Source organism: Maylandia zebra, linkage group LG3, assembly GCF_041146795.1.
Source record: "Maylandia zebra isolate NMK-2024a linkage group LG3, Mzebra_GT3a, whole genome shotgun sequence".
NCBI classification, from domain to species: Eukaryota; Metazoa; Chordata; class Actinopteri; order Cichliformes; family Cichlidae; genus Maylandia; species Maylandia zebra.
This window is the reverse complement of record NC_135169.1, coordinates 55,897,136-55,913,376: the sequence shown is the minus strand read 5'-3', so window position 1 is coordinate 55,913,376 and position 16,241 is coordinate 55,897,136. Positions and strand designations below refer to the sequence as shown.

At 40.9% G+C, this 16,241-nt stretch overlaps 2 protein-coding genes across 2 annotated transcripts in view; both read right to left on the bottom strand.

The window, feature by feature from the left end:
* Window positions 1-16,241, bottom strand: part of LOC143416814 (protein NLRC3-like) — a 233,180-nt gene that overhangs the window by 190,110 nt on the left and 26,829 nt on the right. The gene's annotated exons all lie outside the window — the stretch shown is intronic.
* LOC143414128 (carboxy-terminal kinesin 2-like) lies at window positions 3,646-7,127 on the bottom strand (the record flags this gene model as incomplete). The annotated part of the gene is made up of 5 exons (XM_076877838.1): window positions 3,646-5,991; window positions 6,143-6,217; window positions 6,309-6,448; window positions 6,687-6,825; window positions 6,957-7,127. Coding segments are annotated over 5 exons (540 nt in total), but the record flags the coding sequence as incomplete, so codon positions are not given.

Below are 16,241 nucleotides of genomic sequence, written 5' to 3'. Positions count from 1 at the left end.
CTTTTCCATTTGATTACATTTTATATGATGAATTATGCAGAAAAAGTAGAATTGGGCTGAAAGATCTATCGCTTTATCACCTATTCAGGTTGTAAATCGTGTTTTTTAAAAGTAACTAAGTAATTAATTACTTTTGAAAATAAGTAATCAGTAAAGTAACAGGATTACTTTTTTGGGGGAAGTAATCAGTAATTAGTTACTGATTACTTTTTTCAAGTAACTTGACCAACTCTGGTCCTGACACTATTGTACTTCACAATCCACTCCCAGTTTTGGTTCATCTCCACTTTTCCACTTTTTCCACTCCACCCTGTGATCCACAGCCCAAATTACTGTACGATTCAGAGAAAATTAACAGTAAAATTTACCCAATTTACTGTACTGTACTCTATATTTTCTCATATTTGAGCTCAGATTACAGGAAAACTGTAAGAGGTGACACTGATATCTCACTAGATTCTGACTCTGGGTGACCCCCACACACCCAAGATTACTGTACGGTTTCTGAGATTGCTTTGTTAACCCTCTCAAGGCAGGCATTGCAGATATGCAACAGTTAAAAGCTAACAACCCGATCACCCCACATACATATTTCATATTGAGTTTTTTACTCAGAAGTACCACTGCAGGTATTCTTTTGTGCATTAGCAACAAAAACTTAATTTGAGCCTGAGAGGGTTAAGCATGAGTATGACAAAGGCTAAGAAAATATACTGCCTACAATAATATCAAATTTAAACAACAAATTACAAAATTGCCACACCTGCTGTTATTGCCAGGTGTTCGATAGAGCATTATTTAGTCATAAAAAATACATATCACTGAAATATCATCAGTAAAAGAAACACTCTGTCATGGTCCTGGGTCAGTGACCCAGTGCTTTTAGTTATCATTTTCTAGTTTATTATGATGATGATGATTATTATTATTGTTTGAGTTCTATGTGTGATATTCGGTCTGCCTTTGAGTCTGTGTCTCTGTCTGTCTATGGTGTCACCCCATCTGTTTGTGAAGCTGTCTGTTTAGATCTGTGTCTTGTTTGGTTCCCCGTGTCTGAGTTTCCTGTTTTATTGTGAAGGTCTCTGTCTGATGTGAGTATGTTCAGTTTACATTTCCCCTGTCCCATCAGCTCTGATTTCTCCCAGCTGTGTTGCCCTCCTGTCTCTCATCCCCTGATTACTGGTGTGTGTGTATTTAAGCCCTGTGTGTTCTCCTGCATGTTGCCGGTTCTCACTATGTAAGACATGTTAGCAAATTCTTACAAATGTGTTTGCCTTTAACATAATTTACATTTCATTTATACAGTTTCACAGACGAAACAAAATAGGTTTCCTGAACTGTTCTTCGTGGCCTAATTTTGAATCCTTCTGAGGGGGATGCATTATCCATGAAGGTGGGCAATTTGTTCGTCGATCTCTGACCCTCGCTGACTCTGACGCCTCCTAATTCTGCTTCCAGCCTCGCTGATTAATTTGTTGTCACTGATGCTGTCACCAGTTGTACACAACATCTGTTTGTCCACCAGTCTAATCTGTAATTCAGGTGAACCCAGAATTACCTGCATCTTTGTAATGTTTCAGAAAATATACACTATATGTTGATGGGCTTTGTCCCACTTTTCTTTCCTTTATAAGTAAGAATCTCTGTGGTTTTAATGACAATTCATATACAGATTGTGGAGGACATTTTATTCAACACTCAAAAAAGTTCCTCACCAGCAGACTGTAGTACAATTTCAGCCCACCGTTAATAAACCCATCCAATGCAGCGTTATCAGAGAAATTATGCAAGTGTTATGTTTGTATGTACTGGTAATCTATTTATCATTTATCATGATTCCTGCTCTGATGATTACTTTCTTCTCCTTCTGTAATTTTAATAGATAAAAGATGTTGAACATTAAGCTCCAAACAGGATGAATGAGGAAGACCACAGAGGAGAATCGTGGATGTAGTGAAAGAATATATGCAGATGGTTTTTTTCATGGTGGAGGAGCAACTTCTGATACCATCTTAAAGAAAAAACACATAAAATTGAAGAGTAAAAATAATGACAACAATATGTCTACATTTTTTATTAATTCTTTAGAGCAAATGCAGTCTTGTCATGGTCAGAGTTGCCCACTCATATTTAACTAATTCAAATACAATTACTGCATTTAAATGCTTATGTTCTAATAAAAGGCATTGTTTAATACTTCTGCCATGACAACCCAAATAAATCAATGAGAGGAAAACGGGAAGATTAGTCATCAGGCAAGGTTTACTGTTCATTTACCATGCCTTGATAACAGTAAGCTTAACAAAAGAAAAATGTTGGCGACGAGAAAAGGTGTTCTGTCAAAACATCCTACCGTAGCGTAAATTTATAGTCTTGTCTATCAATCCGTGCTACCTTATCAGAATATGCTACCTTACGTGGTTAATGGCTCCGTCGTATAGGTAGCATGTTCAGATGGTCCAATCACACTATTAAAACATGCTTCCTGCTGGGATTTATATAGGTAGCGTGTTCAGATGACCCAATCACACTATTAAAACATGCTTCCTGCTGGGATTTATATAGGTAGCATTTTCAGATGGCCAAATCACACTATTAAAACATGCTTCCTGCTGGGATTTATATAGGTAGCGTGTTCAGATGACCCAATCACACTATTAAAACATGCTTCCTGCTGGGATTTATATAGGTAGGGTGTTCAGATGACCCAATCACACTATTAAAACATGCTTCCTGCTGGGATTTATATAGGTAGCATGTTTAGATGACCCAATCACACTATTAAAACATGCTTCCTGCTGGGATTTATATAGGTAGCGTGTTCAGATGACCCAATCACACTATTAAAACATGCTTCCTTCTGGGATTTATATAGGTAGGGTGTTCAGATGACCCAATCACACTATTAAAACATGCTTCCTGCTGGGATTTATATAGGTAGCATGTTCAGATGGCCAAATCACACTATACATAACATAAGTGGTGGCTCGTCCGGGATCTTTGGACATTTTAGTGGAGACTGAATGTCAGTTTGTTTTGCTTTTAAGTGGGTGAGTGATGGTGTTCAGTGTAATTGAGCAAACTCCCTTTAGTGTGTTTCAGCTGGGTGACTGTGCTGCCCTTCCATCGAAGCACTTGTTTGTTGTTTTGCTTTATTGTTTTAGTTTGTGTTTGGTGGCTATCCTGGGTGGGGGTACGCTTCAGAGTTTGGTAGGAGACTATATCTCTGGTCTGCTGCCTGCTCTCGAGTTCGCGTTTAAAGTTGCCTCGAGCCTTGTACACCACTGAAGACTAGGGTAGGGAAAGTAAGGGATTTGTTGTTTTTAGTGTACTTTTGGTTTTGTGTTGTAGCAGGTCAGGTAATCATTTTGGGTTTGACTGTTGTGCTCTTTTGTGTTGGTCACATGTTACTTTTTGTGTGTTCAGTGTGGCAACTTCAGATCCTCATGTAGGGGCATCCATGCTTAAAGATGCCAACTTGCTTCAGAGGAACTTTTAATTTGTTTAGGGGTCCTAGAGGAACCCTTTTAAGGGAGGAGGTGTTACGTCCCTCTGCAGCTTCTAATCGTCTCAGTGTTTTCAGCTGGTGCTAATTGGCCACACCTAGTCAGGTGTGGATAAAAGCATTCCTGAGGCAAGCTTCCCGGCAGTGCACTAGTCTTTGCCTTGGTGGCACCAGCCATTTTAGCCAACCTGGTTTTCCATTTTAGGATGAAACCTCTTCTCACCCACACTCTGCTATTCATCTCTGTTTTTATGTTGCGGCTTTTGAGCCGGGTCGTAACACTGAAGATTACAAAGATCAACATTAAGACCAGTCTGTGCATTCAAAGCAGTGACAGAAAAGAGTGTGGGGCATTAACCCCCACTCACTGAAATGGCATCCAAGATGCCTTCATAACTTTAAGAAAAGGAAAGAAAAAAGGCAATAAAATGCAACAGCCTTTAAATTTGGTTTTATTTGTAGAGTAAATGTAATAGCGTACATGTTAAATAAACATTTAATTCCCACGAAACATACTAATGATATGGCAGACATCGAAACAGGTAAAAGAAACAATCATATTTATTCATTTTCATTAATTTAAAATACCCTTTACAAAGTATATATATAGAAACATAATCCAACATATGTGGAAAAAAACAAAAAAAAACTGACACCCTGCTTTAAACGCACATATATAAAAGTTACTCTTTTAATAATTTCTACTTTGTTGTCCTGATGACGCAGTCGTTCACCTGCATGTGGTGCAATCCAATTAGGCTGTCAGTAGTACTTCAGGTCTCCCAGCCCTTTGCCAGACAGGAGGAGACACCAACCCCCAGGTAACTCAAACAAAGATGTATTAATATAACATAAAACAGAGCTTTGACCTTGCAAGGTTAATATGTGTGCACGCCATATAAACATTGGAAGGTGTGATGGAAAAATGAATACATTTAATAAAGAAACGATATTGAACAATAAATGGAATATTTTAAAGTAGTGACTGTAAATTAAACTAAAGTGAATCAACGGGTGGTGAGGTGTGGAGCTTACCATGTGTGGCATGCCATCACACATGGCAACTGTCATGACCAACTCAGCGTGGAAACCTGAGATGAACCTAAAAAGTAGAAAACTCAGGTTTTTTTTTTTAAATAATTCTACTTTTTGTTGGCAGTCGCTGTCCTGATGACGCAGTCGTTCACCTGTGGGGGAGAAAACAAAACAAAATTGTCAAAAATGTTAAAGTTACAGTGAAACTTCAAATCCTTGTACAATTCAGTGGTATTTATACTGTAAACTTAATCCCAATGCTGTAAACTGACATGTAACTCTAGGAATCACTCATTTCAGCCACCTTTGCCACCATTTTCCACATTAATTAGAAGAAGAAATGAAATAAATGAATCGATTAGCTCAAAGAAATTCCACTGCAGACGAGTGTTTTGGTGGTTAAACTGCAAAGCAAGCCACGCACATGGTGCAGGCCACTTCTGTGGGCTCTATCAGGGATTTATGTGACTAGTCGACTAATTGTCACTAGTCTGTATCAGACTTACCAGTCGTTCAATCTAATTGTTAACATTTTAATTGATGCCCAATGCTGGTACATTGTGTTCTAAATGTTAGGCAGCGATCTACCACCAGATGGTGCACTGTTGTTGAGAAACGCCATAAATCTATTAATCTACCCTGATCTTCTTGTTAACACTGAGATCGCAGATACACGCAGAGGAAATTAGTTTCCTGAGAGGTGGAAAACCTCTCCTTTAGGAGAGCAGTTAAGTCAATGGGGGAGGGGCTCAGAGTAGAGTCACTACTCCTTCACATCAAAAGGTGACAGCCACCTTGGCCAGGAGGCTGTTCCAGCTGGGCACGTCCTACCAGTAGGAGGCCCCAGCATCCTTGGTCATGCTAGCCAGTTTACATCTATCAGCTGTGGTCAGGAGTAGTCCTTCCTGCTGCCCCCACAACCTGACTAGAAAACAGCTGTATAATGTATTACCTGAATCATTCTCGCCACACTTAGACGTACTTTTAGATTCTCAAATGATTGTCATATTTCAATAGAACATCTTTTGTAGTAATGCATTTTCATTTGTATTTAACAGAATGTGATAAATGGTTTAAGATACCTCTGCGTCTAGTTTGACAGTTTCTATTAATCAGTTCTGAAAATCAACTCAATATCTGAATGTTCCTTAGTTTTACATTAGTTGGTTAGTCTAATTATTTCCCCCTCGATTAGTCGACTAGTAAATAAGACGCCAGGAACATCCCTACTCTTCAGACAAAATGTGAGTATGAATTACACACCAAGGTATTAAAATGGATATGGAGTATGGCTTTGGTTTACCATAAACAGCTGATGTAAGGACATCATTAATGTACTCTGTCCAATGAACACTGGAAACAAGACTGCACTGACCTTGCTGGCAAACCTCAATGAGTTCAGAGTTTCCCCAAAGCTGTCGGGCTCCGGAGCAATGTTAACAAACATCAAGCTGCAAATAAAGACATCCAAAATTAGTGCCAAAGAATAAACAGTCACAATCTGAAGTGATGAGATCAAACGCTGTTAAATATTTTTTGGGGATAAATTCCTTCAGTTTTATGTGTCGTCATTATAAAGATTTGTGATGTCAACAAACTCACGTTTTGCCGTTTCCCCCCCAAACATCCCTGAAGGAGGTACGTGAGCTTCGAGTTCCTGTAAGCTACGTAAGTCTCCTGGAACACAAAGGCCAAAAAAATCATTAATACTGTAAATGTAAAGAAAGCAGGTGTGACATCTAAGACTACAGAAACTGCAGCTGCAGACCTTTTTGGCCAGAGCGGCGATAACGACGCCCAGGTTGGACAGTGAGCTGTTGATGGCGGTCATCTCTTTGAAACGGTCACCCTGAGACTGGCTCTTCACCATTCGCTCACTGCCAGCCAAGTCCACCAGGCACAGAGTGGCTACACACACAGAGAAAACCAACTCTTATAGGAAGCAGTGATCCGTTTTTCCTTCCATTAAAGGTAGTTTTAATACTTTACAAAACACTTCTTTTAGCGCTCAGGGGCTCAAACATTAACGTTGAGTCATCAGAGCAGATTTTGCACTGGTTACAGTAACAATAACTAACCAGACTAAATATTATAGATCCAAAAAGAAGAAACCACATTCCTGATGCTGGTACTTCCAGTGTGATACATTTGCACTTGACATCCCTGCCGGCATTAACTCCCTCAATATCCAGCTGGAAGACTGAGTGGGAGCGAGACGAGCGGTCATTCTGGGCTGTCTGGGCAGTGGAGCGATTCTGATTGGCCAAAGCAATCAGACGGAGAACCTGAGAGGACGAGGGAACGTTTTAAAACATAGAGCATCAATAAAGTTTGATGTATTTTCAAAGTTTGGTAACAATTTGTCAGCAGATTTGAAATTAATTTGTTCTGAGCTACAGATGTCTGTCTGCTGTACCTGATCCTCATTGGAGACCCGCTCATAGGTGAGATTAGTGATTGTCAATTCGTTGCTGGCTGTCTTGCGGATCTCATGCTCAGGTCTCTTGCTGGACTTGCCGGTGAACACAAGGTCCCTCAGGGTCTCATTGTAAATTTCGACGAAGCTCGCTGTGAACGTGAACTGTGAAGTGAGTGGGGGTTAATGCCCCACACTCTTTTCTGTCACTGCTTTGAATGCACAGACTGGTCTTAATGTTGATCTTTGTAATCTTCAGTGTTACGACCCGGCTCAAAAGCCGCAACATAAAAACAGAGATGAATAGCAGAGTGTGGGTGAGAAGAGGTTTCATCCTAAAATGGAAAACCAGGTTGGCTAAAATGGCTGGTGCCACCAAGGCAAAGACTAGTGCACTGCCGGGAAGCTTGCCTCAGGTATGCTTTTATCCACACCTGACTAGGTGTGGCCAATTAGCACCAGCTGAAAACACTGAGACGATTAGAAGCTGCAGAGGGACGTAACATTCAGTATTGATATTTGTAAATGTAAACTATGAGGATTTATTTATTTTTAATTCTTTTCTTTTTTTCTTTTTCCAAATAAATGTCCCGATTGAGTAATGAAACTAACCCAAAGGAGAATTCTAACAATATTAGACAGGCCATTCAATATGCTTTATCGTGGACAACTCGTGGCTAAAAACCCACACACACACACACACACACACACACACAAACCTCTAATCAAACATGAAAACGGATAATCCAGCTGAAGCTTCAGACAGCCGTCAGACAGTGAAACACTGCCATCTGCTGGACGCGAATAACAAAGACGCTGCTTTGACGGGTGAGGGAGTTTCAACAAGTCTGCAACGACTCAAGCATCAAACTACAGAACTATTCTAGCGGACATGGTGCTCTAATGACTGCTTCATTAACGCAGGTCAGAAAGGATCAAACATATCAATAAATCATAAAACACAAAACGTCTCTTATTGCCCAGGGCTCAGGAAGTGAGTGTGTTCCTTATAGCCTATTAAACCTTAGCAGGTTATTTTGATGTGTTACAGATGAAACAGCTATCCAGTAACATTCAGCTACAAAAACGCTTTTTTATAATTACTTTTTTACAGCTTCGCACTTTTACACAAGTTTTATCATCAGTGTCACAATGGCTGCTGCTAAAATTGAGTACAAGATATTTGTTGGCCTGATTAAAAGGTCTTGATGCGTGCTCAATCATCAGGGAAGTAAATCTCCAAAAGTTGATTCTGTTCTTCTGGACGTAGCGTTTTCAGTCAGAGAAACCAGCCGACTGAAGGAACAATGGGCTGGGAGGTCAGTTCCTTAATCATGATTATGCAAATTCTCATGACCATTGATCAACAACCACTGATCAATGGTCCTGAGTACCATTCACAGAGAGTTGGAGAACGGCTGCAATCACAGCATTGTAAGATGGTGACAGATGTACCCTTAGGCCCCCTCCTTGATTCAGAGAGGGTCTTTCCCTTTTCACGTAAATGGCCTCCTTGACTCCGCCCTCAAACCAGCGTTCATTGCAGTTATTGTTGACAATCACATTGTGTCGTGTAACCATCCAGCTCACATATTCAATGTAAATGATTTGTTGAACTGAAGACATGATGAATGTTCCTGCATTAAAACACATCCAGCCTAGTGTTCTCACTCTCCCTAAATGGATCTGTTACATTAGTGATATATGGGAGTTGTGTTTCAGTCTTTTCCACATGAGGACATTTACATTTAGTTTTTGCTTTACTGATGAGTGGCTGGTTAACCTGCAGTGGTTGAAGCATGTGTTGGTCGTCTGGAAGAGTAGGTGTAGAAGACGTCTTTAATGAATGTAATGCTCTGAAGGTGTCAGTGATTACTGTGAATTCATTATAAAAGTGGATTTCAGTGAATAAAGTGAATAAAGACAGGCCCTCATGGTGACGCTCAGGTGTCCATAAAGTGTAACAGGAGAGCTTTGTCATACTTTCAGAGATTTTACATGAGCCAGTCTTTCAAAAATTACATAAATAAATAATTCATTCATTCATCCACAGGAAACACAATGCTCATATCTGAAAGTAAACTCTGATATATATCCCCGACTAGAGTTACTACTAAATAAAGGATCGCCCCAAAATGACTAAATATATAAAGACACTCTCCAGAAGAAGTTAAAGGGATTTTATTTATTGTACAAGCAATATCTTCATAAGAATTACAAATTCTGCAGACATATTACCTTCTTACTGAACCTGAACAACTCACACACAGACGTGTCTGCTGCTTATCTTTGTTCAAACATGATGTTTTATCTTCTCTTCAAAACACATTACTCATCTTTCTGGCATCGTGTTACATGAAAACACCTGCATTCTACCTGTGTCATTGTACCACAAAGACAATGATTGCAACACTGTGCTTGCAAAATAGAAGAAATAAGACGACCAGCAAATACATAAAAGATGGTAAAAGTGATTCCATCTTTGTGTCTCCTCCCATTGTTTCCCCAGTCTGTCTAGTTCCCATATTCCCAGGACACCGCTGGACAACAAGTGGGTATTCCAAGACTGAGAGACAGCCAGAGTTGGCAAAAGATCAGACATTCTCCACTTAAGTAGAAGTAAAAATACTATTGTTCCAGTGAAAGTTAAAGTACTGATTCAACTTCATTACTCAGCTAAAGCAAAAAAGTACAGGCTCGAAGCGCTTACAGAGAAAAGCAGACAACAGAATACAACAGAATGCTGATGGCGGCAGTAACACACACTTGGAGGAGAGGCTCCAGCCGTCCATTCCAGCCCTATCCCTAACATTAACTCTAACCATAACTTTAACCTTAACCCTATCAGGTCTTGTTTTACAAAGCGATTCATGATTAGAACAAAAAACACATTTACACATACCGATGATTTGTCACATAGCATCGTTACCTGTTGGGATGAGAACGTGTTGTTTCCAGAGCACCACAATTTGGGGTGTCTGTAGCTCAGGTAGAGCAGGAAACCTACTAATCAGAAAGTTGCTGGTTCAATCCCCGCCTGCTCCAGCCTGCATGCCAAATATCCTTGGGCAAGACGCTAACCCCAAGTTGCTCTCCGATGCATCCATCGGGAGGATGAATGCGTATTAATGTTAGATAGAAAGCACTTACAGAGAAAAAGCATAGAAAAAAGTGAGTGCATGAATGAGGCAAGTTGTAGAGAGTAGAAAGGTTTTATACAAGAACCAGTTCATTTACCGTTATATTTTAGTTTCATTTTCAGTTCTGTACTTTTTACATGTAATATTGATTCATTAGATTGACTACATGTATTAGACCTAACTTGCTGACAGCAAATTTAAACAACCGTAATAATTTATTTTCAGCGTCTGAAATATTTATTTAGTTTGTTTTTTGTTTTCTTTTTGGCTCCTGATATTAGTCAACTACTATTTGTCAATGTTGAACTAATAATGAATCTAAGAAAAGCTATTTGTCACGGTTGGCCAGCGTCAACCGTGGGGATGTGAGGAAGGAGGAGCCAGGCACGGAGCTCTGAATGCAAGCAGTGCGTTTATTTACAGTGAATGGAAAATAACAATAAATCCGCAGTGCGTTCCCGACTCCCGTGAAATGTCCTCTTCCCAGTGCTAGTGTTCCTTGTCTCCGCTCCTCAGTGTCTGAGCACCCCGTGCTCGCTGCCCTCTCATCTCCACGCTTCTCCTGGGGAGATAACAAACAGGCAGCCGTAAGACACATACAATGCGGCAGACTATCCGTACTGACTGGCCGAGAGACTAACGTGAAGTCACGCAATGATCCAGCGTCAGAGAGAGCGCCACCGCATTCTTAAGTAGCTCCTCCGACAAGGCTTGATCAGCTGTGTGATGGTCTTCAAGTGTGGCCAACCACCTGGCAGGGCCACACCCACCAGGCCTGAAGGTGCCTGTAAACAGGTGCTCTCAGAAACTCCGGCATCCACACACACACACAGATATACCTGCAAGCAGGGAGAACGAGGGACAGCACACCAAAAACACACATGTCCATAACTGCTGGGTCGTTTAGACTCCTGAGCTGTGCACGAGGGGTCGAACACCCACTGGAAGGCCGGGCACTGGTTTTCAACCGTAATATACCTGATGTGCTCAGGTAACCTGTAGCGCCATGAAACCTCTGTCACACCAGGGCGCATAAGAAATGATGCTTTAAGAGACTGATGGGATCGGGCAGCAGGGAAAACATCCACAAAATGCTACTTTCAGTTTGACTCCCTAAGACTACCTAAACTAAGTAGAGTCATTGCATGCTTGTTAAAAGCAAACTCTCATATAGTTTTTAATGTGCTTCTTTCATTACAATGACTAGATAAAGAATGTGGCCCTGTCTCTATTTAACACTGGCTACCCCAAAATGTTTCCAAACCTACAACCGTAACTTTCACTGAGAGATTTTTAGATACGGTTATTGAAGCTGTGGGGTTAATTTTTTAAGTAACATGAGAGAGAGGCAGCAGCATACTGTTAGATTATAATATTATTTTATGCCATGTTAGACCCCTAACTAAAGATTGTGAATTATTATGTAGTTTTAGTTTGCATTATTCTCCTGAATTAGAAGAAGCTGACAACTATTGGATTAGTTAAACTGATTTGCATTAAAGTAGACTGCTGATTTATTGTGGATGAATGATATTGTTTTATGATGCATAATACTGCTGCAGAAAGTCATCGCCTTATTTGTCTGATTAGAAGAGAACAGAGCATGCTGGAGTTTTCTGCCCCAACTCAGCAGGAGCAGATAAACGGGGAGCCAAGGTCGTAGCTTAGGCGCCGTGTGAGAGAAAAGCATGTGAATGTTTAGGCTTTTATGATAAGGTGGGAGAACCAGAGGCTATAAGAGTTTGAGCAATGCTCCACCATTTTGAGATCTGAGGCTGTCTGCATACGGTGTCCATCTCCCACGCGTGTGATCATTAAAATCATCGTTTGACTTAACCCGGCCGGACCAGTGTTGTTATTGTGGTTTTTTTCTCTTGTCTCTTGTCTCCATCCCCATATTTTGAACCATAACAATACACACAGAGCATCAGTGATAGAAAGCTAGGCTAACATAGGGTAGCTACCTGTTCAAGGAGAAACATGTATAGGCCCATCTCAAGTGCCAGTGAACATCTAAATGATTCAGGGAAGACTTTGGAGAAAGTGCTGTGGGGAGATGAAACCAAATTCCAATTATGTGGCTTTAACTGACCTTTTGAAATAGGAGTGTGATGCAAAAAATAGCATCCCCGCAGTCAAGCAGAGAGATGGAAACATTATGTGGGCTACAGGACGACTTAGTCGGGGTTCCAAGCAGTCAGGAAATGTGACATCGTCAGACTGCAGGCCACGGATTGGCTTGTCAGTCGCGGCACTCAATGAGTCATGAGACGGTGTCTTTCACTAAAATCAAAACTGCAGTTTTTTAAAAACCCTGCAACAAGGCAAATAGCTGCACAACACCGTGGTTTCCAAGTGTGACAAAAAGCCACAGATACATCATTCACACATTCACACACTGGTGATGGCAGCTACATTGTAGCCACAGCTGCCCTGGGGCGCACTGACAGAACATTGCAGAACCTTCAGCACCTCGTATGAAAAATATTTGACTGTGTGCATGCTTTTAGCACTGTTTGGATTTGAGAAAATCTAAAATAAATCGAAATTTGCTTTTAGAAGTTGTTTTATAAAGTTCAGTGGTATATTATGCATACAATAGGACATCTATTTAGATTTACATCTTCCACAGAAAAAACTGCACATTACTGAAACTTAGTATACTGGACTTTGTTGTTGTCCCACACAGGTTCAATTTCGAGTGGTAGATGGCTCAGTGCTCAGTCAACCAAGATTTTATGATAGTGGGCACAATGAGATAGATAAGCTGCTTGTAAACAGTACTTTTATGCTCTCTTTTTCCATTTGGATAAGAAAGAAAGAACCAGGAAACAAAGGCAAACAAATAATCTGTGCCTTTATCCCAGATTCACATTATAGGAACAGCTGCTCAATGACCACTGTAGTCTTTGCTTACAGCACTTTTATCTAGATCTATGCAAAGTGATCCACTACACCTACTTTTACAGTTAAATCATTTTATGAGCACTGATGCCATTTTAATCTGAGTTTCTACTCAAATACAATCAGTAAAGAAAAACACAGTCTGTGACGTTTGTTTTGAAGGAAAAGGTATTCCCTGCAAATGTTTATCTGTGTGAGACTATTCAGAAAACAGTCATTTTGTTTTATAGGTGAGACACTTGGCCTCTTTTTTCCTTGTTCTACGTTTGTCTTTTGTCCGATTACTCTGGAACACAAGATGGAAAACTAATATTCTCATGTTAAAAATATAGAAAAAGGATTTTATCACCCATAAATGTTAACTTCTCATGCCACTAAGCACAAGCAGGAGCAGAAGTGCCCTCTGCAGTTTGTGTGTGGAAGTGCAAAAGCTTACAGCACCTGGTTTTCCCAGGCGGTCTCCCATCCAAGTACTGACCAGGCCCGACCCTGCTTAGGTCACGATATCGGGCAAGCAGAGCTGAAGAGGAGGATGCAGGAGGCCTGTGTGTGTTCAGCAGCCTGCTGCATTGGAGTTTGCCTGGTAACAGATGACTCAAACAGCCCACACACCCGCTGGACGTGACCGCAAACATGCCCCCCTACACCTTTTACATAGCCCGGCTGCTCGAGTTCTTTTGCTGGTTTTTCCCGCGACCCCCCACCTTCTTCAAATCCAACAAAAGTGGTATCAAACGTTTATGCTACGTTTGTGCTGTAAAAATTTTTGTTTGTGCTGCTATCATTTTAAAGATATTCAAGAAAATTTCTAGAGGTCCCCAGAGGTCAACCAGCCCCCCCACATTAATTAAATCAAACAAAACTGGTGTCAATCAACTGTGCTACGCTTGTGCTGGTTTGTGCTGCTAAAATTCTCGTTTCTGCTGCTTCTGTTTTAAAGATATTAACGAAAATGTAAAGGTCAAAAGGTCTCTTCAGTATCCTTCCTGATGGCAGCAAACTGAAGACGCTGTTGAAGAGATGAGTGGAGTCACCTGTAATGAAGAGGACCTTTCAAATGAGGCAGGCACAGTAGATCTCCTGGGGAGGGAGGCAAGAGAGGACCCTGCAATCCTCTCCACTGCTCTCACTACCCGTTGTCATATTTTTCCTGCAGGACCCAGTGCAGGAGTCATACCACACAGTGATGCAGTTGGTGAGGATACTTTCAATGGTGCTCTTTAGAAGGTGCTCATAGTGGGGGTTGAATCTCTTGTCAGCAGAGTGAAGAGAATTGTTATGTGCATTATTATTCAGCCCCCTTTGGTCTGAGTGCAGTCAGTTGCCCATAGACATTGCCTGATGAGTGCTAATGACTAAATAGAGTGCACCTGTGTGTAATGTAATGTCAGTACAAATACAGCTGCTCTGTGACGGCCTCAGAGGTTGTCTCAGAGAATACTGGGAGCAGCAACACCATGAAGTCCAAAGAAACACTCTGATGGACGTGTGGACAGCAATGCTGCCTTGAACAGTACCGATGTTTCAGGGCTGGGTGACGTTGTTGGGTGGGACATCTACATCCTGACATATCAAGGTTACTTTACTTTTAGGTCAATTTGCTTTACAGAAAAATAATAGCATTTGTCATCAAGATATTTATATGACTGCACTTGATCAGGTTTGTCCGGATTTCAAACTGTTCTAAAAGTCTTTTGATTCAAATCTGGGGCTGTGTTATTGAAAGAAGCAGAGAAATCGATGAACTGAAGTCCTTTACTCTCTACATGTTTGACAATCAGGTGAAGTAGAATCAAAAGCACGTCCTCCACTCCTCTATTGGGCTTATGTGCAATCTGCATTGAATCAAGCTGAAGTTCAGTGTCTTCCATAATCACATTTCTGATGATTTTTTCAAAGACTGAGGTGAGGGCAGCAGGCCTGAAGTCGTTTAGAACTTTTGGACGACTAGATTTAGGACCAGGAACCACAACAGCTTCTTTCCAAAGAGAGGGCATGAACGATTTATTCAGAATAACCTAAAATATAGGACTGAGTTGTCTGTGACGGTTCTCAGTCATCCAGGTCATTGTAGACTAAGGAGCTTGCAAAGAAAAGCGTCTGGACTTCTTTGAGTTGCTTGAAGACGTTTCACCTCTCATCTGAGAAGCTTCTTCAGTTCTAAGGGTCAGTTGGTGGGGAGTCCCAGATTTAAACCCAGTGGGAGTTTCCCCCCAAAGAGGGACAAAGGACCCCCTGATGATCCTCTACGTAATCACATGAGCCAAGGTGTGAAAGCGGGTGGGGGTCCTAATCAGCCAGGGTTTCGGGTGAGCTCATTGTGAAACCTGGCCCCACCCTATCATGTGATTTCCTGAGGTCAGATGGCCCAGGATGTGAGTGGGCGTTAAGGTGTCTGGGGAGGGAACTCAAAACTGGATTATAGATTATTTATATTATATATTGATATTATTTATCTGAATATTTATTTATCATAACTCTGTTTCTACACTCACTTTGTATGAGTGCTTGTTGTTTCTTGTATATTTGCTGCTATGACAACTCAGTTTCCCTCCTGGATTAATAAAGTTTCTCTGATTCTGAAATACAGTGAGCCATTATATTTGTAGTTTCTAACTAACAATATAAAGGCTCTGCAACCGATAGAGCCACAGCACGTCCCACTGGCAGCTGAAGGAGCTTTTATACAAAGGACTTTGTAATTGAAGCTTTATTTATACAGGTCGGCTCATTGAGACTCAATGTCTCATTTACAAGAGAGACCTGTTCCAGACACACATATTAAAATTACAACAATAAGAGAAAAGTTTGTGTAATGTACTCAGTCACATTAAAAACGAGAACAAGTTCCCAGAGATGGTTTCACAAAAACATGTGTACGTCTTTTGAAGTCTGCAAGTGAAATCAACGGAGAGCCTTAAATCCTTCGGTTATGTTTTCCATGAAGACGGAGCAGAAAAGGAGAACGCCTTCTTCCCAAGCTCTGCATGAACTGATGGAACAGTGAATGTAATGATGTCCTGAGACTGCAGGCTGTGACTAAACTGTTTGCCTAACATGTACTCTGATGAATAGGAGGCAGTAACCCAGAAACAGATTGATAGATAAAATGATACTAATGGACCATCCTGTGTAAGACCAATGAGGACCAGTTAACCAGAGAACACAGAGTATAGTGGTGTTCTTCTGTTGTAGAGAAAGATTAAAAATATAAGACACTGGCTCAGCTATGATATTTGCA